We start from the raw sequence: 23,506 nt of genomic DNA on the forward strand, positions 1-23,506 counted from the left end.
GTGCTGTGTCCCCTAGAGCCGTGCTGTGTCCCCTAGAGCCGTGCTGTGTACCCTAGAGCTGTGCTGTGTACCCCAGAGCCATGCAGTATCCTTGGGGTGTGGGCAGTTCCACAGTCACCTTCAGAATTAGGTAATATAGTTGGGATCTGATCTACTTTTTACCATTTCTGCTATGTTTATGCAATGAAAATATCTGTCATGGTTTGCCTTCCCAGGACTGAATTCTTCCTAATGGCAGTATAATCTGGCAAGGATCACAGGATGTCAACAGAGCACAGCACTGAAGTCTGGCAACAACATCAAAAACTTATTCTCGTCTCTCAGTGACAAAGAACTGAGCTGGAAGAAGATCATAGAATACATTTAATATAAACATGTATGTAAACACTATAAACCCAGAAATGTTTCCTTTGAGTTGGATCCTGGTCCTCATTCCATGATGCCAGGGGCAACAAGTAGGCAGCACGCTCCCTATGACGCCAGAAGCCTGACTCTCTGGGGTATGTGTAGCTATGAAGGGCAGGGAAAGAAGACGCTCATGTGGTGCTAGCTTCATGATCTACTCCATCTTACCAGCCCAACAGTTAGCTGTCCATCCTTCACCTTCTTCCCCGTGTGCAGCTTCTTAAAGAGCTCCAGTAGTTCCTGCTTTGACACCAGCTGGCTACAATTGTTCATTTGCTGGTTTTCTGGTTTTTCCCTGTTCTGAGTCTCAGAACCGACAGAACAGTGTTCTTTCCAGTCCTGAGCACAGCCCTCCTCGTCTTCCTCCTCCTCAGGGCTGCTGTCTTCTGAGCACGTCTGCCAGTCCTCCTCCTCCTCCTGACAGTCCTCATACTCACTGTCATCCTCGTCACTTGCGGACTCCTCACCAAGTGAGAGCCAATTTCTGCGTGGAAGTTCATTCTCATCCGAACTGGAATTTTCAGACTCAATTCTGCTGGCTTCTTCAGCAACACTATTTTCTTGGTCCTGATAAAATAAGAATCACAAACCTCAGACCTGTGTAAGTGCACTTGTCACTCAGGGGACTAGTTACAGAAGCAGAACAGGAAATGTGCTGGAGACAGGCACGTGGATCACAGGGGCGCAGCACAGCAATCGGTCCACACCAGCGCACAGGCGGATGGGCTATCAGCAGAGTGCCCTCGGGAGGGCAAGAGAGGCAGACCTTGGCTCTGGTTGCCCTGTTTCTGCTGTGCTATGACTGAGTTTTTGCATATGAAGCAAGACTATACCACCGAGCTATACTCCAACCTTGCTTTGCTTTTATAATTGCTTTGCAAGTCAAAAAGTACTACGGAGCAGAAGCTTGTGTATGAAACTCTGGAATAGCAAAATTTCATTTCAGACTGGCTATTATTGTTATTGCTACTACTACTGCTACTACTAATAGACTACTAGATACAGGGTCTTACTATGTAGACCAGGCTGGCCTTGAACCCACTGGGGTTTGCCTGCCTCTGCCCCCAAGGGCTGGGATTAAAGACATGCACCCTTAAAGGCAAGCACTTTACTCACTGAGCTTTCTTCCCAGCTCTACAATCTATCCACATATGTCCTAGCAGACAAACATGGAATAAATATGTTCAATTAGGTTCCATCAATTTTAGTGGTAGTCCCAAGAGAAAGTCCAAAAAATACTGTGTATGAGATTATCGGAAGGGAAACAATGTATAGGAAGGAACCAAGCAGACAGAGAACAAATTCTCAGATCAAAGAATAGGGAGTAACTTAGCTTCAGAAAGGAAGAACTTTCCGAAGTCACAGATGAGAAAGGAATATGTTGCCTGGTCTTAAGGCAGTTGTCATTGCTAGTGTTAGGGACTAGAGCCTTCTTTCTGCATGCTTGGCAGACACTTCTACTGAGTTACAGCCTTAGCCCAAAACAGCCAGTGGGAGATAACATGACCATCTGACAGGAAGCGGAGGAAGGAATTTCTTCTTTCAGTTGGAGCTTAGAGCTCAGTAAATTATGAGCTCATTTAGGAAAAAGTGTTATATTCATAGAATCTACTTTTTGGCCGGGCGGGGGGGGGGGGAGACAGGGTCTTCTTGTGTAGTCCCTGGCTGTCACGGGACTCTACGTAGATCAGGATAGTTCCAAACTCAGAGAGATACTTCCGACTATGCTGGGATTGAAGGTGTCCTCCACAACACCCAGCCTGCATAGTACCTACATAACCATCAAAGTCAAAAGATGACTGACAGAGAAAAAAGACGGGGAATATTACTTCTAAATGTCTTCTAAATATCAAAGATCCCATGATCTTTGTTGTTTTAGTAAAATCTGGATTAAAGGTAAAAGAAATAGCATAATTTATCTTAATTCAAGTTGAGTTTGTCTTAAAAACAAACCAGACCCTGATAAACCACAACAAGCTACCACATCCTTTAGCTGTACAGTGTACACTGAGAAGTTTCTCTTAAAATAAGCAAATGCAAAACCAATATGAAACTTCTTTACGGTTCCGCAAGTGACACTGGGCATCTCCAATTATCCAAAATCACAAAGTATCGGTATGAGTTGATTAAAGATTCTAAGTATTTTCTATAGTCTATCCTACGAACACAGCACCAGGGGAGGGAACTCCCCATACAAAAGTAACTCTTACAAACTACCAATATAAACAAAGCACATCAATCAAATCAAAGTAATTCCTTAAATCCACCTTGAGAAAGGCCCCCAGTCCTTGTTACCTTAGAGTGAAGGGCTTCTCCCAAAGCTGACCAGAAAATAACCTTCACACCTTCTTTTTCAAAGTGTGAGGCCCAGGCAAGGCGCTGTTCAGCGGTCAGCAAGTCTGCCTTGTTTATCAGGATAACATTCTCCTTAGCGGTATCTATCTCCTTCACGTAACATTCCTGTAAAGACAAAGGCAATCTCAGTCTGTTCAAACAAGTGAGACAAACACTGGGTTAATTACACTGGAGATTCCCAATTCAAGTTTTTATGACCTCCCCTACTTTAAATTACTCTCTATTTTGGGTTTTCAAGACAGGGTTTCTCTGTGTAGCCCCAGCTGCCCTAGAACTTGCTCTGGAGGCAGGCTGGCCTTGAACTCACAGAGATCCACCTGCCTCTTGCTCCCAAGTGCTGGGATTGAAGGTGTGCACCACTGCTACCAACACCTGGCTTAAATCACTTTCCTTAACATTTTTATTACCGTGTGTGCACAATGTGCGTACATGTAAACACATGACACAGCATATATGTGGAGGTCAGAGGAGAACTAGGAGTCAGTTCTATTGGTCCCACTTTACATGGTTTCAAAAGGGGTCAAACTTAGGTCACCAGGCTTATGTAGCAAGTGCCTTCACACCTGCTGAGCCACCTCAAAGGAGGTCCTTAAATCACTTTCTAATTTAAATATTAGAAATTTTGATACATTCTACTAATTGATCCTTTCTGTGAGCTCTGAAAAGAACTTTAAAAGAATCATTACAATTTCTGTTACTCATGAGTTTAGAGGAATCACTACAGTTGTTCTAATGAAAATATGCACATCACATATGTAAGGAGTTTCATGGGTTCATGCATTACATCATTTTAAGTGATCCTTATGCCTTAGTACTACTCTGTATTCTATAAGCTTAGTTCATTTGTAACGATATGTGAAAATAAAGTATTTAGTGTGATGCATTAAAAAGTGACTGGAATATCTTTAAAAACAGCAATATGCCATCCTGACTGCTGTCTCCTGAAAACAAGTAACCAGCAAATGACTAGCAATAAAGTACCTTCCAGCCCAGCAGCTAGAATACAGCAGGCAAATCTCTGTGCTTTCTACAGATGAAACAAGTGCTGGAGCAAACCTCTGACCTTGCACAGAGAGGGAAGCCAGAGAAGACAGAATGCTTGCTCAGTTACTGTTGTGAGGAAATCTTTCCTCTCTTTACCGTCCCAAGGATCTAAATCAATCTTTACTTACCAAATCCTCACATCTAAACAGGAGTGGGTTTCGAGCATCTACTATCTGGACCACAATATCACTGGGGGAAAAAGTGAGACAATCTAGTTACTGTAAAGTAAAAGCGACCACTGACTGACACAGTGCTTAGCACAGAAACTCACAACAGGTTAAAGCACAGAGATTAGGTTTCTGTGGAATGCTCAGCCACATTACCCATATATCCCATTTCCTTGCCTCAATGTTCAGGAACCCTTGAGGAAGAGGGGACAGAAAGATTGTAAGGGCTAGAAGCTGAGAACCAGGGTGAAGCCATGTCTTCTAGACACAGCAGGACCAGTACACTCATGAACTTGGCAGCATAGCTGTCTGCACAAGACCTGAGCAAGATCAAGCCGGTCACCATTTCTGCTTAGAATAGGACGGGGGCTCATGAACTCTTCCTGTAGCCAAGGGACTAATGACATCTGAAGGTTTCAGGAGGCTCAGTTTTCTTTATGTGTAGCCCCTGGTCCATCGACCTTGCTCCAGTGGAGGTCCTCATAACCATGAGTATATGGGAAGCACAAACTGGACTCAGTGGGTTATCAAAAAAATTTTATGTATGACATTCTCAAATTAGAAAAACATTAAAAAAGGAACCACTGCCATATTTTAATATAATAATAGGAAATACTTTCCATACATTAAGTAGCTGACATACTAATTCCTTAAGGCATATTATCTCCAGTTTCTATAATGTATATTATAATTATATAATCTGCCCAAAATCAGCTAATAAGCAATGAAGCTAGAATGGTTACCCAGGCAGTCTGGACCAGAGGCCACGCTCTTCAACAGTCTACTGTTCTAGTTTTGCTTAGAGGACTCAATGACATTTTGTTGATAACCTTCTACTACTTCTTTTAGTAACTTTGGATCAGATAAGAGCATCCTAACTACCTCAAGGTGAAGTTTACTAAGTTTTCAGTCTGATCTGAATTCACACTCATCACTTGTTGCCAGCTCCCATTATAAGCCAGTATTGTATTTAGACCCAAGGTTCCAGAGAGGAGAGCACACACCTAGTCAATGATCACCCACAGGTTCGGCGGATGTGTTTAAACAGTAAAATACAACTAAGTGTCAGCTTAAGGTACCAGAGTGAAGCACGGATGTCAAGTCTACATGTAAGATGTCTGTCCACATGTAAGATGTGACAGTAAGACAGCTTTCTCCAGCTGACAGCAAGCCTCTCCAGTTCAGCCAGATGCAGAAGGGACACACAGGCCAGCATGCTGCACACTGCAGCGTTTTCCTCCTTAGAACATTGACTTCCTGTCTCACAGAGGCCCCTCCCTTCCTTCAGCCTCTGTGCCTAGGAACATGATCAGGTCATGTGGCTACCACTGGAAAGAGATTAATTGCAGATGCAATGCCCCTATAGAGCTCTCACCAAATTCTAATTTGGTCAGCAAACTTTGTTTTTTGAGAAAAAGAATTCACTATGTTGGTCTCAAACTATATCTGTTGTGTTTACCTCACAACTATGGGATTAAAGGCAAGTGCTGGCTTAGATTGGCTAATTTTTAACAAACTGTTTTAAACTTCTCTAATTAAGCCATTTCAGTATCTCCCTCAGGGTGAACCTCACTTTTTCAAAACCACATTAAGCTAAATGATTGCAAAAACTAAGCCTAAACCACAACAAGACAAACAAAACACTAGCTCTATCTACCAACACAGAGAGGGATAAACAGCTTCCAATCTCAGGAGGAGGACACTCCAGGCTAGCCTGCGGGAGGCATTTGGCAGCAGTACAGGAGAAATGCCTCACTGGAACAGAATGTTCTTCGCCCGAGCCTCAGCCACTTTCCTGCATTTCCTCCGTGTTATGTATCAAATCTTTTTTGATAACTGCTGTTGAAATTAAAGAGACAGATGGCTTAGTCAGATTGTTAGCAAACAGGAGACATCTGCCATAGGAAAGACATCAATAAAATATTTTCTATTAATGATGTGGCAGCAGTCACTTCACTAATATTTCTGGATAATTTAGGACTACTTCTATGTGATACCAGCCATACTGTGTAATTAAAACATACTGCTATATTAAGGAATGGGTTGGTAAGATGACTCAGCTGGTAAAAGTGCTTGTTGTCGTCTGATAAATTGACCCATATGATAACGTTGACCCATATGGTGCAGGATAAAACCAATTCTCACAATTCTCTGATTTCCACAAGTGTGCCACGGTAGTCAATGTCTGTCCCTACCATGTGCATACTCATAAATAGTTAAACGTAATGAAAAAAAATTTAAAAAGGAAATACAGTAATAGTTCAGCAAGTAACACTATACTCCAACTGAACCTCCAATTTTTAACATGTACAGGCTCTCTTGGGGAGACCCAGATGCTAACTTAGGGGCATAAAAAGTAACTACAGTAAAACCTGTTAGTCATGGAGGACTGAATACACATGGTTGCTTGTGTCCCGCCCCCCCCCAGTCTTACAACCTACTAGAACAAAAATAATGACCCTCATTAAAGAACAAGAATGACAGCCACCAGAAATGTCTCATCAGTGGGAAGTAAGGCTGTTTATGTCATAGCAGCCCAAGCAAGAGCTGAGCACAGACTGTAAGGAGCCTGAACAGCAGGTTTCCAGGTTGGTTTGTGGTTCCAGCTCAGCCACCCAATAGCACTCTTTACTGCAGACCAGATGGGGAAGGGAGGGGATGCATGTGAGGGGAGGGATCAAACATAAAGTGCCGTGAAGATGCCTGCTCCCCTCTGCCACACCTTCCTGGAAATTCTTTTTTTTTTTTTTTTTTGAAAGATTTTCCCAGTTTGGTGCAGCATATGCTTTAAGGCATGTCTAACAATTCTCTAAATTTCATTGCTATCTGTCATCATGGCTCCCCCCTTTCCTCTAATAACTGGTGAGTCTTCTCTTTCATTGGCAAAGAACTTGTTCATCTTTATCATTTTTTTGAAAAAAATCAACTCTATTTCATTGATTTTCCCCCATTTCCGTTTCATTAATTTTGGCCTGACTTTAATTATTTCTTTTCATCTACTGATTTGGGGTTTGGTTTGTTCTTGTTTTCCCAACTCTGTGAAGTGTATCTTTAAGCTATTTGATTGTTTTTTTCTTTTTTTGTCTTTTGAGGTAGGACTCAAAGGTGCCACAGCCACGTTGCACAAGTCTTTAATCCCAGTGCTTGGGAGACGGAGACAGGAAGAACTCTGTGACTTCAAGTCCAGTCTGGTCCACAGCACTGAGCTCCAGGCCAGCCAGGGCTACATAGAAAGACCCTCTCTCAAAACAAGTAAGCAAAATTTAAGATTTTTTTTTTTGGTTTTTCGAGACAGGGTTTCTCTGTAGCTTTGGAGCCTGTCCTGGAACTCCCTTTGTAGACGAGGCTGGCCTTGAACTCACAGAGAGCCGCCTGCCTCTGCCTCCAGAGTGCTGGGATTAAAGGCGTGCGCCACCACCGCCCGGCTAAAATTTAAGATTTTTAAAGTATGTATTTTATGTGGGTTTATGTAAGCGTGTGTGTTCCACAGAACACATATGAAGGTGAGAAGGACACTTTTGGGAACTACTTCTCTCCTTCCTGCTTCTATCTTTTGAGCGCCAAGATTATAGGCAGGTAGGGCAGTGGTGGTGCACAACTTTAATCTCAGCACTTTGGAGGCAGAGGCAGCCGGATCTCTGTTGAGTCTGTGGATAGCATGGCCTACAAAGTGAATTCCAGACACCCAAGGCTACATTACATGGAAAAACCCTGTCTCGAAAAAACAAAAACCAAAAAATAAAAACAATAACAAAGATTATAGACAGTACCATGCTGTGGTGGCTTGAGTAAAAATGGCCCCCAAAAATTAAAAAAAAAAAAGGCCCCCATAGGCTCATGGATCTGAATGCTTCGTTATCAGGGAGTGGCACCACTTTAGATGGGTTGGGGTGTGGTCTTGTTAGAGTGTGTGGTCTTGTTGGAGGAAATGTCACTGGGGGTTGGCTTTGGCTTTTCAAAAGCCCAAGCCAATCTTGGTGTCTCTCCCTGCTGCATGTGAGTCTAGATGTAGAACTATCAGCTATTTTTCTAGCTGCCTCTGTGCCACTATGTTCCCCACCATGATGAGAATGAACCAAACCAATGAAACTATAAGCAAGCCCCAATTAAATGCTTTCTTTTACAAGAGTTGCCATGGTTATGGTGTCTCCTCACAGCAAAAGAACACTGGCTAAGACACCAAGTCCAGTTATATAGTGTTGAAGATCAAAGCCAGGAGTCTGTACACGATAGGCAAGCACTCTTCTCAACAGAGCTACAGTCTTAGACCCCTACTCAGTTTTGTTTGTTTTTGAGACAGGGTCTCGTGTTGTAGCTGTGGTTGACCTGGAGCTCACTGTGCAGTCCAGGCTGGTCTTGAACTCAGGAACTCAAGAGATCCAGCTGCCTCTACCTCTGGAGAGCTGGGATTAAAGATATTCGCCACCACGTGTTCTCCTTCCCCAATTCCTTAATGTAGGCACTTAGAACTGGCTTTTGCCAGATTTGGATATGCTGTGTTTTCATTTTTATTCCTTTTATTTTTCATTTTTTAACTTTAAGAAACACACAGGTTTTAATGAGTAAAGGTGTTTGCCATCAAACCTGAGTTCACAATTTCAGTCCTCTAGGTCCCACATGGTGGGAGGAGAGAACCAACTTCCTGAAGTTGACCTCTGACCATACATGCATGTGGCACACATGCACAATGTAATAAATGTAAAAAAATACAACAAAAAACTCTGACAGGCACTAAGGAAAGATCTTAGAGTATTCCAAACAAATATAACTAATCCCTGTCCAGTCTCTCTACAGAGAGGTTCACCACTAAGCAAACTATATCTAAACAGCTTTGTAATACTTCATTCTTAAATATGAATGGATAAAAAATGCCTGTCATTTCAGGAAGCCTCATACGTAAACAGCAGAAGCCAGGATAAACAGCAAAATGAACTAGGAGGAAAGACAGTCTGAACTACAGGAAAGCCTGTGGACGGTGTTTTCTGTCAAGGCCAACAGTGCAGCGCTGCAGAGCTATGCCCCCTTCTCTTTGGAAATAAACACACACACCCTCAACTGCTGCGGAAGCTCTGAAGGACACAAGTCCATTCTGCACAGCCAAAGCTCCCCATGGGAAGGGGACAGAATCTCCAAGCTCAGCAGAGCCTAAGACTTAAGAGGAGTTTATGCATACCCAGCCACCAGCAGCAAACCTCTGCCACTGGGAGGTACAGCGGCTTTAAAAAGCTGAGGCACCACTTGCCCCTTCTCATGGTTTTAAGAATATTCACAAAGCTCTGCCACCATCACTATCTAACTCTTGAAGGTTTTCAATATCATAAAACAAAATACATTTTTTTACAAGTTAAATTTAAGTCTTAATTAAATAAACCTGTTCCTGACTGTTCTTCCTAGGTATATTTTATAAACACAACTGGAATGTCTCTTACTAAATCCTTGAAAGTAATTCAGAAACTCTTTGAGAAAAACATATCCTTCTAACCAAACAGAAGAGGAGAAATAGAGAATGATAATTCAGGAATTCTCCTTGGTGGATGTGGAAAGGAATGAGTCTTCCTTCCACCGCAACTCATCAAAAAACAAACGAACAACAACAACAAAAAAAAAACAATTTAAAAAAGTCACTTGGGTCGGGTGTGGTGGTGCACGACTTTAATCCCAGCACTCAGGAAGCAGAGGCAGGCGGATCTCTGAAGTTGAGGCTAGCCTGGTCTACAAAATGAGTTCCAGGAGAGCCAGGATTACACCTGTCCCCAAACAAAAATAAAACCACACCTCAGTTGTCCTCAGTCCTGAGAAATCACGCCTTCTCCCTTCTCTCTAGACTCATTCTGCCCTGGTCTCTCACTAGGTGCCACGTGTTGAGCTTGAGGGAGCATTTCACTCCTCCATGTGTCCCTGGAGCGTGGCCGAGCAGTCTCCCTCACAGCACACACCTCTGAAGCTGTGCTTTTCGGTGCCTGTTTTCCATATTACCAGGAGGAACTCAACGCATATTTGCTGAAGTAACCACAGGTGCTCCAGAATTCACCTTATACAAACATTTATTATTTACTCATTTTAAGACTTACTTATTTTTATTTTATGTGTGCTGCCTTGAAGGCCAGGAGAGGGTGCTGGCTCCACAGGAATTGGAGTTAAGAGACAGTTGTGAGCCGGGAGGTGGTGGCGCACGCCTTTAATCCCAGCTCTCGGGAGGCAGAGGCAGGCGGATCTCTGTGAGTTCGAGGCCAGCCTGGTCTACAAGGACAAGTTCCAGGACAGGTTAAAAAGCTACGGAGAAACCCTGTCTCGAAAAATCCAAAAAAAAAAAAAAAAAAAAAAGAGACAGTTGTGAGCTGCCATGTGGTGCTGGGAACTGAACCCAGGTCTTCTGTAAGTCCATTAAGTGCTCCTAAGTGTTGAGCCATCTTGCCAGCACTATCACTATTCTTACACACTTGTCAAATGTACTCATCTAACAACTGTACACACCCACCTCCCCTGGCACTGAAGAATGATCTTAGGATCTTACACACCTAGGTAAGTATTCTAAAATTACTTCCTCAGACCTAAAAAAGCCACTACAATTTAAATGAAATATAATATTTTCATTTTTTGTTATTGTTGTTTGGTTTGTCAAGACAGGGTTTTTCTGTAGCTTTGGAGCCTGTTCTGGAACTAGCTCTTGTAGACTAGGCCTGCCTCTGCCTCTTGAGTGCTGAGATTAAAGGCATGCACCAGCATTGCCCAGCTTTCAGGTTTCTTTTAAAAAAGACATGTGTGTTAAACTGTGTGTATGTGTCTTTGTGAGTGTATGCAGGTGCCCGTCAAGGACAGACTCCTGGAACTAGAGTTACAAGTAGTTGTGAGTGATCTAATATGAGTGTTAGGAACCAAACCTTAAGCAGCAAGAGCTTCTAACTGCTCAGTTATTGTTCCAGTCCTATATTTTCAGTTTTTAAATTTTTTAAATTTATATTTTTATTTTCTATATGCATTGCTGTTTTGCCATGGGTATCGGGTCCCCTGGAACTGGAGCTACAATATAGATGCTGGGAATTGAACCTAGATCCTCTGGAAGAGCAGTCAGCACTCTTAACCACTGAGCCATCTCTCTAGGCTCCAGTTTTTAATGTTTTAAAATGAATTTCTCTGAAAATTCCATCCATGCATATAATGCATTCTGATCATGTTCTTTTTCCTTCTCTTAGCTCCACCCCAGCCACTTCTCTTTCCCAGATTTAGGCTTTTGGTTTAGTTTTGTGATTGTTTATAGTTTAGCCAGGGCCACTGTCTGGTTTTCATAGTTTTCAACAGCCCATTGTGTAACTTAATCTCGCTCCTGCTGGATCCAGAGCCGGGAGCACATGTCAACGCTGCAGTCAGTCACATCACGGCAATGACTTCATTAAACACAGAAAACATTACTCACCTTCTCTCAATGACCCTCCAGAGCTGGCGCCAGAAGTCCAAATTTCGTTCAAAGGGAGTCAATATCAACTTTTGTTCCTCTTCTAGCCTGGCTTTAGAATGAGAAGGTCACATCTCTATCTGATCATAATAGTTTTAATGAATTATAAACACTCAAATTCATTACATTAAAAAGACACATATACAAATACTGCAAATTATTATGTTGTTTATGATACTGAGGATTATACCTAAGGTTTGCACATGACAACCAAGTGCTCTACCACTCAGCCACATCCCAGCCCTCCTTTTACTTTTTTTGTAACCTAGGAAGGCCTTGGAATTGCAGGCCTACACCAGGCTCTGTCCAATTATTTTAATGTATTTATTATTGAGTCAATACAAGAATTCCACCAAATTCAAATTATATCCTTATACCGCAGAAGGTTCTCTCCCACAACTCTCACGGAAGAATGCTCAGAGGACCCCTAAGAGGGGCCAGACAGACGGCTCAGGAGTTAAGAGCACCAGCTGTTCCTGCAGAGCACGCGCATGGCAGCTCACAGCTCACAGCTGCCAGTTCCAGGGGATCTGGAACCAGGCCCTCTTCAGACCTCTGCTGGCAATGTATGCACATGGTGCGTACACACGCTCAGGCAAACACAAAATAAGAAAAGACTAGGAATGGAGCAGAATAACCACTAAGTACCTTGGTGCACAGCTGCCCTACACCTTGCAATGCTGTCTATTCATACACCAAAACCCACTTGGAATAGACACTACTGCCCTCCCCCACCCAAAGTGTGTTTTATTTATTTACTTTGTGTGCATGTTTAGAGGACAGCAGACATGCGGGAGCTGGTTCTCTCCTTCCACCCTGTGGGTCCTGAGACCTGAGCGCAGACCATCAAGCCTGGCAGAGCTTCTACCTGCGGAGCTATCTCACCAGCCCCAGTGTTTCCCTTTTAAAAGAATCAATTTCAGGAGGCAAATGGCAATGCAAGCGAAAACGCCCAAACCAGGGCTTCCAGACAAATCTTCAGAGTCCAATACTCACCGGACAAGCTGGCGTCTCCATTTTAGGAAGTTATCTTTCTCTGCCTGCTTCAGTTCTTCTGGGCTAGTTTTTCTGTCCCAATTTGGTCTGGAACAATCACAGAAAGGATTTTATATATAATACCAAAATAAAAAGAGAATTTGGATATAAATGGCAGTTAAGAAGGAAGCAGGAAAATTATGAACTAAGAACATATTCCGTGGTTATGTTTTTTTTTTTTTAAAAAGTTATTATTTTATGTATATGACTGTTTTTGCCTGCATGTATGTCTGTGCGCCGTGTGTGCCTGGTGTCGTGCTTGAGGAGGCTAGAAGAGGGTATCACACGCCCCAGAACTGGAATTACAGAAAGCTGTGGGCTGCCATGTGGGTGCTGGGAATTGAGTCTGGTCCTTTAGAAGAACAGTCAGCTCTTCACCACTGGGCCATCTCTGCAGCTCCATTCTATGTCTATGACTTTTTTCAGGGGATGAGGATGTTGAGACAGGGTTTCTCTCTGTAGCTCTCGCCGTCCTGGAACTCACTCTGTAGATCAGGCTGGCCTCGAACTAGATCTGCCTATCTTTGCCTCCCAAGTGTGAGGATGAAAGGTATGCGCCACCACCACCTAGCCCGTTCTATGTCTTCAAATGATCTAAATTCTTGTTCAACTTACCTCCTCGGTATACACAAGAACTGTCTGTTTTCTTCATGGAGTTTCTTAATTCTCTGGCTCTCCTCAAAAGACAGCAGTCCAGTTCTAGCCTCAGGGAGCACAAACTTGATATTAAGCTTCTCTGTTCACAGAAAGAAAAGCGCTATTAGTCAAGATGCAGTTCAGAGGCTGAGTACCTCAGTTGCTGCAGTGCCTGCCTAGTGGATGACGGGGAGGAGTGGTACACACCTGCGATCCCAGCACTTGTGAGTGGGGGCAGGAGGACCAGTTCAGGAATTCAAACTGAGTCTGAGGCTAGTTTGGGATACATGAGATTCTGACTCAAAATCCAAAAATGGTAATTTAAAATTCTGAATGCTGATCATTTTGATACTTGAATACTAACCACTCCCTAAAACAGAACTTAAGCTTTCTTAGGTTAATTTCTAAATTAATACACAGATAACTTTACAAGAAAAAGAGATCTTCACTACCTCACTAAAACTCCCCAAAAGCTGACTTCTTCGGGTGCTATGTTTTAAGAGTCTATGTGGTGAACGGACTTCATGGAAATAGCAACAGCAACAATGGGAAAGGGTTATAAAGATTCCGTGTAACAGTTTCCTCCTTTTACCTATGCAGAATAGTTTTAAGCTAACAGGAGTAGAGGCAAAGATTTAGCAAAACATATTGCATTAGAACAAGCAAACTACTATGGCTGTAATTTATACAAGATACATATTAATGGTCACCATTAGTGACTATATCACATTAAAAAAGAAACAAAAAACAATGAAGCGGGCAATCTCGTGTGAACTAGTAATAGAGAGATGTATGCTCTAGGGCTCTAACATGTAGGCTGCTCACCGCTCAGCCAACACCTGACTGCATGAGAAGAGAACCCAAGAAGGCAGCCACGCTTCCTCCTGAAGTGGCAAGCGAAGTCTCTATTTCAAAGCTAACATCTTCAACAACAATGCTCTTCACTTGAGCAAGGACTGCAGCCTGCTACCCCTCTCAAACCATCACAATACATAAGATCCTGCAGTCCCAGCCTACACTACTGCTAACCCACTAGCTCTCAGTATCAACCACTCCTCATACCTGCTGCTTCTATGGTGTTAGCTTCTCGGTCTAATGGTGACTGCCCACTGCACCCCTATTTAGCCCCTTGATTCCTGCCTTTCTCCCAGCCTACTGTGCGTCATTGAAGGGTAATTTTTTTCAGTGATTACCTGTAATTACGTACTGTACATCCATCCTTAACCACTGCTGGATTCCTTACTCCACTGTACCCTAAACTCTACCTACCTGTTGTTTCTATGTGTCACGAGATGCGTACTGCTACAGGAAATGGCACCATACAATGGTGACCTGGCATGGCAATAGGCTGAGACCACAGCCTTCTTATGGAAGGAGGAACTCGTTCTAGCTCTTGGGTTAACCTTCCCCAGTCTCTAAGTGGCAACTGTTCTGCCCTTCCCTTTCCTGAAGACAGCCTTGTCATCAGCCTCACAAAGAGACAATGGAAGCTGAGAGATGCGTACCGTGGCTCCACACATCCCTAGAATCCCTTCAATCCCTTTGTCCCACCCCAGAGGAAACTGTGCTCTCCTTCCCCGGCAGGAACTGACCTTTCCAGATGTTTCCAACCTCATTTTAGTCTCACCTTCCTCCAGTCTAAAAATCCGTCCCACCCCCTTAGTCACCTGTTTTACTTTTAACCACACAATTGCAAAGGAAGCTCTCCCTGTAAACCTTCCCTCCGACCCACCTCCAACCTTCTCTCTGCCACTCCAAGTCTTGGAATTCAATCCCTTGAATTAAACATGTAGTCTTCTGAGTCACTTTTTCTAAAATTCACATGTATACACCGGTTGGTCACATATGCCTTACACTTTTACTTATGGGGTGGGAGTATAGTACGTGTAGAGGTCAGAAGACAGCTTGATGGAGGAGGGTTTCTCCTTCTACACGTGGGTCCTGGGGACCTAACATACAGTGTGAGGGTTGACAGGATTGCTTCATCCACTTTATCCACATCTGCAGCCTGCTCAGGTATTGTGAATGGGCCCACACTAAACACACTGCCCTACAACTTAGTCTTTTCGTCTGACAATAGGCTTTGGAGATCCTTCATGTTAACACCTGGAGTTAATCTGTTCAACTGCTGCTCAACAGTTCAGCCTGTCCACACCAGAGCAGTGGTCTCCCTGCTGATAGAGCATTCAGCTCCCACACTTTTTCAGTCAGTTGCAACACTTTCTATGCCTTTGTTACAAATGGAAATTCTTTGGTCTAGACCTTACTTGCTGAATCAGAGGTTCCAGAGGAAGAGCCAGGAGTGTGTTTATGAACAAGCTCTCTGAGTAATTGCTGCCTAGTTACTAGGAAAGCCTAGTAACTCAGAGCATTTGGGGAGAAGCAGCATGCTAGTTCACAGAGAAGAACCACTCAGAGCATTCAAGAAAAGCGGCATGCTGGTTCATGACATACACTTCCAGCTCCTAATTCATCCTGCAAATCCAACAATTTTCTTTTCAGAGGGACAGGGTCTCACTGTGTAGCACTGGTTGTCCTGGACTCACTATGAAGACAATCTGGTCCAACTCAGAGAGATCCACTTTCCTTACTGGGATTAAAAGCGTGTGTTTTTCAACCCATGCAACATAATCTATGATTCTTTCATCCTCATTCTTTCTCGCCCACCCACCTAAAACCAAAATAAAATGGTCTGGCAAAAGGTACTAAGAGCCTTTTAAAAATTCAGCTTTATGGAGGTAATCCACATTCAAACAGAAATCTCAAAGAGAAATGTTTGTCCATTAGCAGATACTTCCCATTCTCTATTCTGCCTATTCTGGACTTTTCATATAAGTAGGATCCTGTGTTTTTAGTCTTTCTAGTGCTGATCACTGAACTCAGGACTTTGCACATGCTTGGTAAGTGCTCTATCACTGAATCATATCCCCAGTTCAGAATGTTTTAAAAGGTCCTGAGTGGTACAGTCCACATCAGAACTTCCCCTTTTCACGGTCAAATAATACTCCACTATATATGTGTCACACCTTGTTTATCCAATCATTAGCTAATGGAGATTAGGGTGCTTTCATTTTGCTTTTTAACGGCAAATGATATAACTAAGAATATCCATGTCCAAGTATTTATGTAGACATGATTTTGGTTATCTTGGGTGTATATCCAATAGGGAAACTGCTGGATCACATGGCAATTTCATTTCACCTTTTGAGAAACCGCCAACATAGCTCTGAAAGGAGCTGCACTATCTGCAAACGATGGGTGAGTTCCACTTTTTCCACAGCCTCACCAACATCCGTTAACAGTCTTTGTGATGTCATCGACGGCCGAGGGTGAGGGAACTGTGACAGGGAAAGCCCAGGGGTTTACTCAGCTCCTTGCTCTTTGCCAGCTTTGTCCAGCAGGCCTGGCTCATTCTTGCACCCAACATTCCCATCTGCATTCCTTCCTCCAGTTCTGACTCGCTTCTTTATTTGACTAAGACATGTCTCCGAATTCATCTTTCTTCCTTAAAACCACCAGTCAACTTTTAGAACACTGAAGTCTTGTACAACCATTATGGAAAACAGAGAAAAGGTTCCTCAAAAAATTAAATATAGGGCCAAGTGGGTGGCACATGCTTATAATCCCAGCACTTAGGATGGTGAGACAGGAGGATCACAAGTTTGGGGTAAGACTGGGTTACACAGCAAGCTCAAGGCTGGCTTGTACTATAGAGAGAACCGTATCTTTATTTTTTTTTAAAAAAAAAAAGGTAAAAGAAATAAATAAGGGCTGAGATGGCCATGCACAGATCTGGTGCAGACAGATATGCAGTAAAACATCCAGACGCCTCTCCCCTACACACACACACACACACACACAAACACACACACGTACACTCCACACAGAAGGTGATGTAGAAGTTCTATAAAATGCTGTGACATTTTATATAAGAGAATTAAGAACCTGTGTAATGGGGTTGGGGTGGGGTGAGTATGCTGTAACTATTTCTACAGGTTTTAAGGGACAACTGATTGTACTGAGGAACAAACTGTACACATGTACAAAAGAGGACTCCTCAGCCCTAACAGACAGAAGATCTCACCATGTGTAATACTGTGGATGAGCATTACATCAATGGAAATAAGCCAGGCAAAGAGCAACACGGACCTCACAAGATGTACAACTGAAAAGGTGGAGATGTAGAAGCAGGAGTGGATGGTGTTATGGGGGAGAAACAGGAGGAAGATCATCAGAGTGCGAATGAATGAGGCAGGAGGAGCTCCAGACAGCTCATGGCCAGCATGGCGACCTCACCTAGGAACAGTGTATTGTCCACTTGAAACCTACAGTAGACTACCTTACCACACACAAAAGAACCACGTGTAGTGACAGATCTGTCAGTCAGCCTGAAAGCCACCACCTACACACTGTGTGTGAAGATTAGGACACTGTTTACCACAACTGTATGAAGTTAGGAGGTAGGAACATGACTACTGCCCCCCCAATACAAAAAAACCCCAAATCAAAACAAACCCTGCCCAACCACCCCCCCCAACAAAACACAATAGAAAATGACAGCCGTGCGGTGGTGGCGCACGCCTTTAATCCCAGCAATCGGGGGGCAGAGGCAGGCGGATCGGATCTCTGTGAGTTCGAGGCCAGCCTGGTCTACAAGAGCTAGTTCCAGGACAGGAACCAAAAGCTACGGAGAAACCCTGTCTCGAAAATCCAAAAAAGAAAAAAAAAAAAAAAAAAAAAAAAAAAAAGAAAATGACATCTGAAACCATGTTATTACTTAAAATACCTATAAAGAGACCCTTCACTACCCTCTCCCCCCTTCACTACTCCCTCCCCCTTTTAAAGACAAGGTCTCACAACCTTGGATAATCTGGAATTCAGTATGTAGATCAGGCTAGCCTCAAACTCGATGACATTCTTCTGCATTCTGGGGTGAAAGGCACGTGGCGAAACTTTTATCCTCCCTGGGATCTGGCCCTTGCCCACCCCCTGGTGTCTGTGCTCATCACCGCTTGTCCCTGATCAGCAACACCAAACCCCTAACAATTTCTGAACAAAGCAGACTGACTGCTGTTTCACAACTTGTCTGGATGCTCTCACTACCTGCTTTGATTTTTGTTTGAAGATAGGGTTTTGCTATGTAGCCCAAGCTGGGAGTTTACTATTTGTAGCCCAGGCTGGCCTCAAACTTAGGGAAATCCTGCATTAGCTCACCCAAGTGCTGGGATTACAAGTGTGTACTACTGTGAATGGCTATCTCCTGTCCTATCACATACTTATCAATCTTCTGTCAGATAGAAGCTATCATGAGCTCCATCTTTTACGGCCCATTGTTTTCTATAGACTTCTTTCAAAACGTATAAAAGAACATTTTTAAAAAAAAATTATCTTTTAACAGATAAATTCTGTTAAAATTTCTGAGTAGCCAGGTCAATGTTTGAGAGTAGCTGGTGCTAAATAAAGGTATTTTGAACAAATGAATGACTTGCGCAGCCTGCCATTCATAACAGTAAGAGAAATAACTTACAATACTATTTATCAGTTACTCTTCTAAGTGCTTAGAACACGAACACATACACACACACACACACACACAGAGCAGGGAGTATGTACAAGGTGCCTGACAGCAGCAAGGATATGTTTTGCGCTTGATATGACGATGTACAATCTGAAGGGCTTCTGCTCTGTTTCTGAGACAATCTTATGGCATAACCTTGGTTGGCCTGGAATTCATAGAGATCCACCTGCCTCTGCCTCCAGAGTTCTGGGGTTAAAGGTGTGCGCCACCACACCTGACATCTGAAGTGTTCTTTAGAGCTGAATTTAAAAACCAGTGTGGACTCTGCCTTTCACGCGCGGAACTTTCCTACCTCGCTTTTGGATAAAGGAAAGCCTGTTCACATAACGGGAACAAGACGGCAGTGACCAGGAAAGCCTGTTCACATGACGGGAGCAGACGGACGGCAGTGACCAGTGTCGCAGGCACCAGGTGATGAGCTACTTACCAGCCACAAACTCAGTCCCTGCGAGCTCTGCAGTGGCGAGGAAGTCGTCAAGGGAGCTCTGTTCCGTCACCGACTGGAGATTGAGCCGGCCCCAGTCATAGCCATCGTTGAGTTCACTCGTGTGCAGCTACAAATGAAACACGGCACAGACTGAAGCAGCTCTCCTCTCTCTTGGCATACAAACAGCTCTAAACTTTCCCGGTACTGGTCTGTGTCCTGGGGTGCTTTGCCTCTTCTAGAATGTTCACTACGAATAACGAACAATAGGTAGGGTGGGCCACACCTCAGTAGGACACTTGCCCTTTGCTGTCAGTGACGTTGCCATCCAACAATGCAAAACCCCAGATCAAATATTTAAACGAACACTTCCTTACCTCAGCAAGGGCACTTCCCTGACACCATTCAATTTCATCTCTAACTCTCTGGAAGTGAATTTTACTATTTAGAAAGCTGAGGTTTTTTTTTATATATTTATTTATTATGTACACAATATTCTGTCTGTGTATGTCTGCAGGCCAGAAGAGAGCACCAGACCTCATTACAGGTGGTTGTGAGCCACCATGTGGTTGCTGGGAATTGACTCAGGACCTTTGGAAGAGCAGGCAATGCTCTTAACCGCTGAGCCATCTCTCTAGCCCAGAAAGCTGAGGTTTAAGTAGGTAAAATATTTGCCTACAGTAGAAAGGTAGAACTTGAATCCTGACTATCTTTACTCCACTAGCAAAGTTTCCATAGGGACTTATGAGAAGGGATATTTTAAACTGAGCATTGTGGTGCACGCTGTCGTCACACGAGTGGGAGATACAGAGGCCACAGGTCTAAGTGCCACCCTGAATTGTGTAGAGATCTACTCCCCACTTCTCCTTAGTCTCCTGCACCCCAAAACCCCCAAGGGCTGGAAGACTGGATTGGCTGGGATGACCATTAAAAAGATCTAGGTGCACACGATGAAGTTTTCTCATACAACCCAGATACAATACCATCCTGGTAAATGCTTAAACACAGGTGCAAACAGTTAAAAAAAAAAAGAAATTAAAACCAAAAGCTTAGAATTAACAAAAATCAGGATACGAATTAGAATCATTTTTTTTTTAACATTTAGATTCAACCCCACAACTCCCCAAAAGGTACCACAATAAAAAGTCACCACGAAGTCAGTTAAATGACCACTAATCAATGTCTACACTTGAATAATGAGAAGCCAGTGTGTATTCCTAAGACTGATTGTTTGAAAAGTGGGAGAGTGTGAAAGACATGCGGTCAAATTAGCACCGGGGACAAACAAATCCAGCACAAGATCTTAATGAAAACTCCAAATTTTTTCAAATATTCTGGAGAATAAAAGTCACAACTAGAACAATAAACAAAAATCAACCACTTCATTCATTTTTTTAAAAAAGACAGTAGCCATGGTGGGCCTTCAACTCATTATGTAGACCAGACTGGCCTTAAAACTCATAGAGATCTGCCTATCTCTGCCTCCTGAGTGCTGCAATTAAAGTAATCTCAATATCTCAATCTCCCCCCTCCCCCTCTCTCTGTGGTTTTTGGAGCAGTGTTTCTTTGTAGCCTATGCTGGAACTAGCTCTTGTAGACCAGGCTGGCCTCAAACTCAGAGATCCACCTGCCTCTGCCTCCCAAGTGCTGGGATTAAAGGCGTGCGCCACCATCGCCCGGCTTTCATTTCATTTTAAGGCTCCTACTATGTTGGCCCCCAAACTCCCAGAGACAATGTTAACTCTGTGAGCTCAACCCCAAGGAGGAAACAGAAGGGAAAGCCGGGATAGAACTTATTTGTTTTTCTGATGTAACCAAACACTTCTAGAGAACCGATTCTCTGGATAATTAAAATCGGAAAGTTTAAAGATCCATCCAGGCGTGGTGTCCACGGCTTGTAATCCCAATACTCTGCAGGCAGAGGCAGGAGGAAGGGAGTCCCGGGCCAACCTTGGGCTGCGTACGGAGATAACAAATTATTTCTCCTTAGAGTTTTCCAAGAGCGCCCACGGCTTCTACAGCAAAGATCAAACACAGGCAAACATTCCGACATGAAAGGCTGTACACGCTTTCATTCCCATCTCATCATACGCTACTCCCTCTGTGCCTTGCTGGGACCCGCTTCGAAATCCTGTTCGGCGTGACTCTGCTCTAACTTTTGTAACTTGGAGGCTTCCAGAACGAGACGGAAAGGATACGGATAGTAAGGATTTTCTTACCCAGGAGTCAGTATGACGGTGGCTGCGGTTTCGCTGAGTCTGATGCCGGATAAGTATCCGGCCCAGAGACCCGCTACCCTGCGCTCTCCTCCGGCCCATAACAACTCTACAGTGGTACGAACACCCTCCACACGGCGCGTGCGGCTTCCGGTTTCCCCGGCTCTATATCAGGAAGTGACGTATGAACGAGTCCAAGTAGCTCTGGTCCAAAGTTGAGCTGGGGGAGTGGAAAGACTTTTAGACTTGTTTCAGAATGATTTTGGTAGATATCGAGTTTGGAAATATTATAGAGAAGAAATGTTGAAATTGCTCTGGGGACTTTCTTATTCAATTTTGGATGGGCCGACCTACTTAAGAGAATGGTACATTCCAGACTTGTACGTCAGTGTTTAAAGTTCGGTGGGAAATTGGGACAACTGGAAACTATGCCCGCTCCGGTTCACAGGACTAACTCCACCTTCCCTGCTGCCGCTGTCGTCTGGAGGAGGAAGGGACTCGGGTGTAGGGTGCCTCTGTGACTCTAGGTGGCAGGAGGCTCCTGTTGCTGCTTCTTCGCCCAGCAATTAAATTAGTTTTTGTTTTCCTAGCATTCTATAGCTGTGAAGCAGGGAGAAAAGTTCCTGCCTCGGTGAGATTTTGAAATGAGCAGTGGAAAAGCATTTCCAGAACTTGAAAGACGAAAACGAAAGCCGACAGCATCCTTCTGCTTTCTGAAGAGCAAATATATTTACCCGTTTCAGTGAGAGTTGTATCAGTATTTTCCTATCATTAAAATTAATAGTGAGCTGGCTCTACTAACAGATATTTAGTGACTTCCACCAGTCGTTAGCTTTCCTTATAATGGGAATATAAAAAGTCGGTTGAAGCCAGGCATGGTGACACACACCTTTAATCCCAGCACTTGGGAGGCTGAGAAGAAACCCTGTCTCCAACTTACCCCCCCCCCCAGCCCATCAATTAATCGCTAGGTGTGCACAGGACTCCCTTATTGCTAGGGAGATCACTACAATGTGCTGCTCTGACAGGTGTTTGCACAGGTTATAGATCAAAGGTATGCAGTGTCACACATCAAACCAAGTCTTGTTACTTTTCCATGCATTATTGAGGGGACTTGGGGTTAACATCAAGATAACTCATTGTGTTAACTTGCTTGACTGAGCTATGCCTAACATTAAAATATGACTGTATTTGTCAGTTAAAATAATTAAAAAAATTCATAAGAATCAAGAAGCCTAGTACTTTTTCAACTTTAATGAACACAGAAATCTCCTTAACAGTTGACTGATTGATAAGCGCTATGATTCTAACTAGTTTCCAGATAACAAGGATGTGAGAGGTTCACAGACTACACTTTAAGTAGCAAGAGCAGCCCATTCCTTTCTGGTGCCGATGAAGTCACTTCAGTGAACTAACGAGAGGTCATTCACAGCAAGTTAGCAGCAGGCAGAACTGGGGCCACACCACTTGCCCACTTCTGACTCATTGTCACCTCCTTTTTGTGTGCAGTATCTCCACTGGACATTCCTTAACTGGAGTGAACTTTGGGGAGCTGACAAACCCAGTAGTGGTTTGGAAGGCACAGGGAAAGCCAGCGCTAACACACCAGAGAAGGAATGCTTTTCTCTGAGAAGAACGTGATTTCTCCATCCCCATCTTAGAAGCATGACTGTAAAAATCTCTGAACACAATCTCCATAAAGAAGGCAGGGAGAAGACACCTGGATAGAATTAGAGAGAGCCCCTGGCATTGTTAAAGATCACCCCAACTCAGGGAAATGAAAAGGATTATACACATTAGCAAAGGCAACAATAATAGACAATGTAGAGAAAATGGTCATCTCACTCCTAGAGTTCAGCAGTAACTCAATGCTTCACCTTAGTTTCCTTTTCCAGAGCTTTCGAAAAAGCAAACATGCTTGGTTTTTTGTTTTAAGACAGATTCACACTTCATAATCTAGGTTAACCTCAAACTCAGAGTTTCCTGCTTCTGCCTCCCAGGTGATTGGAATTATAGGCACTCACCACTGTGCCCAACTGCTTTGGGTTTCTAACGTCACTCTTTTTTTTAATACTTATTTATTATTTATTATGTATACAATAGTCTATCTGTGTGTATGCGGAAGGCCAGAAGAGGGCACCAGACCCCATTACAGATGGTTGTGAGCCACCATGTGGTTGCTGGGAATTGAAC

At 43.5% G+C, this 23,506-nt stretch overlaps 1 protein-coding gene across 1 annotated transcript in view; it reads right to left on the reverse strand.

Moving 5' to 3' along the window:
• Window positions 1-21,459, reverse strand: part of Lsg1 (large 60S subunit nuclear export GTPase 1) — a 29,734-nt gene extending 8,275 nt beyond the window's left edge. Inside the window, exons 1-8 of the mRNA XM_005344807.3 lie at window positions 21,317-21,459; window positions 19,101-19,227; window positions 13,075-13,195; window positions 12,421-12,507; window positions 11,386-11,472; window positions 3,933-3,993; window positions 2,701-2,865; window positions 574-972 (exon numbers count right to left, since the gene is read on the reverse strand). Of these exons, the coding sequence (XP_005344864.1) occupies window positions 574-972; window positions 2,701-2,865; window positions 3,933-3,993; window positions 11,386-11,472; window positions 12,421-12,507; window positions 13,075-13,195; window positions 19,101-19,227; window positions 21,317-21,415 (1,146 nt within the window). The 5' untranslated portion in view covers window positions 21,416-21,459. The remainder of the gene's footprint in view (window positions 1-573; window positions 973-2,700; window positions 2,866-3,932; window positions 3,994-11,385; window positions 11,473-12,420; window positions 12,508-13,074; window positions 13,196-19,100; window positions 19,228-21,316) is intronic.
• Between the last annotated feature and the right edge of the window lie 2,047 nt (window positions 21,460-23,506).

The sequence above is a fragment of the Microtus ochrogaster genome, chromosome 2 (genome assembly GCF_000317375.1).
Source record: "Microtus ochrogaster isolate Prairie Vole_2 chromosome 2, MicOch1.0, whole genome shotgun sequence".
NCBI classification, from domain to species: Eukaryota; Metazoa; Chordata; class Mammalia; order Rodentia; family Cricetidae; genus Microtus; species Microtus ochrogaster.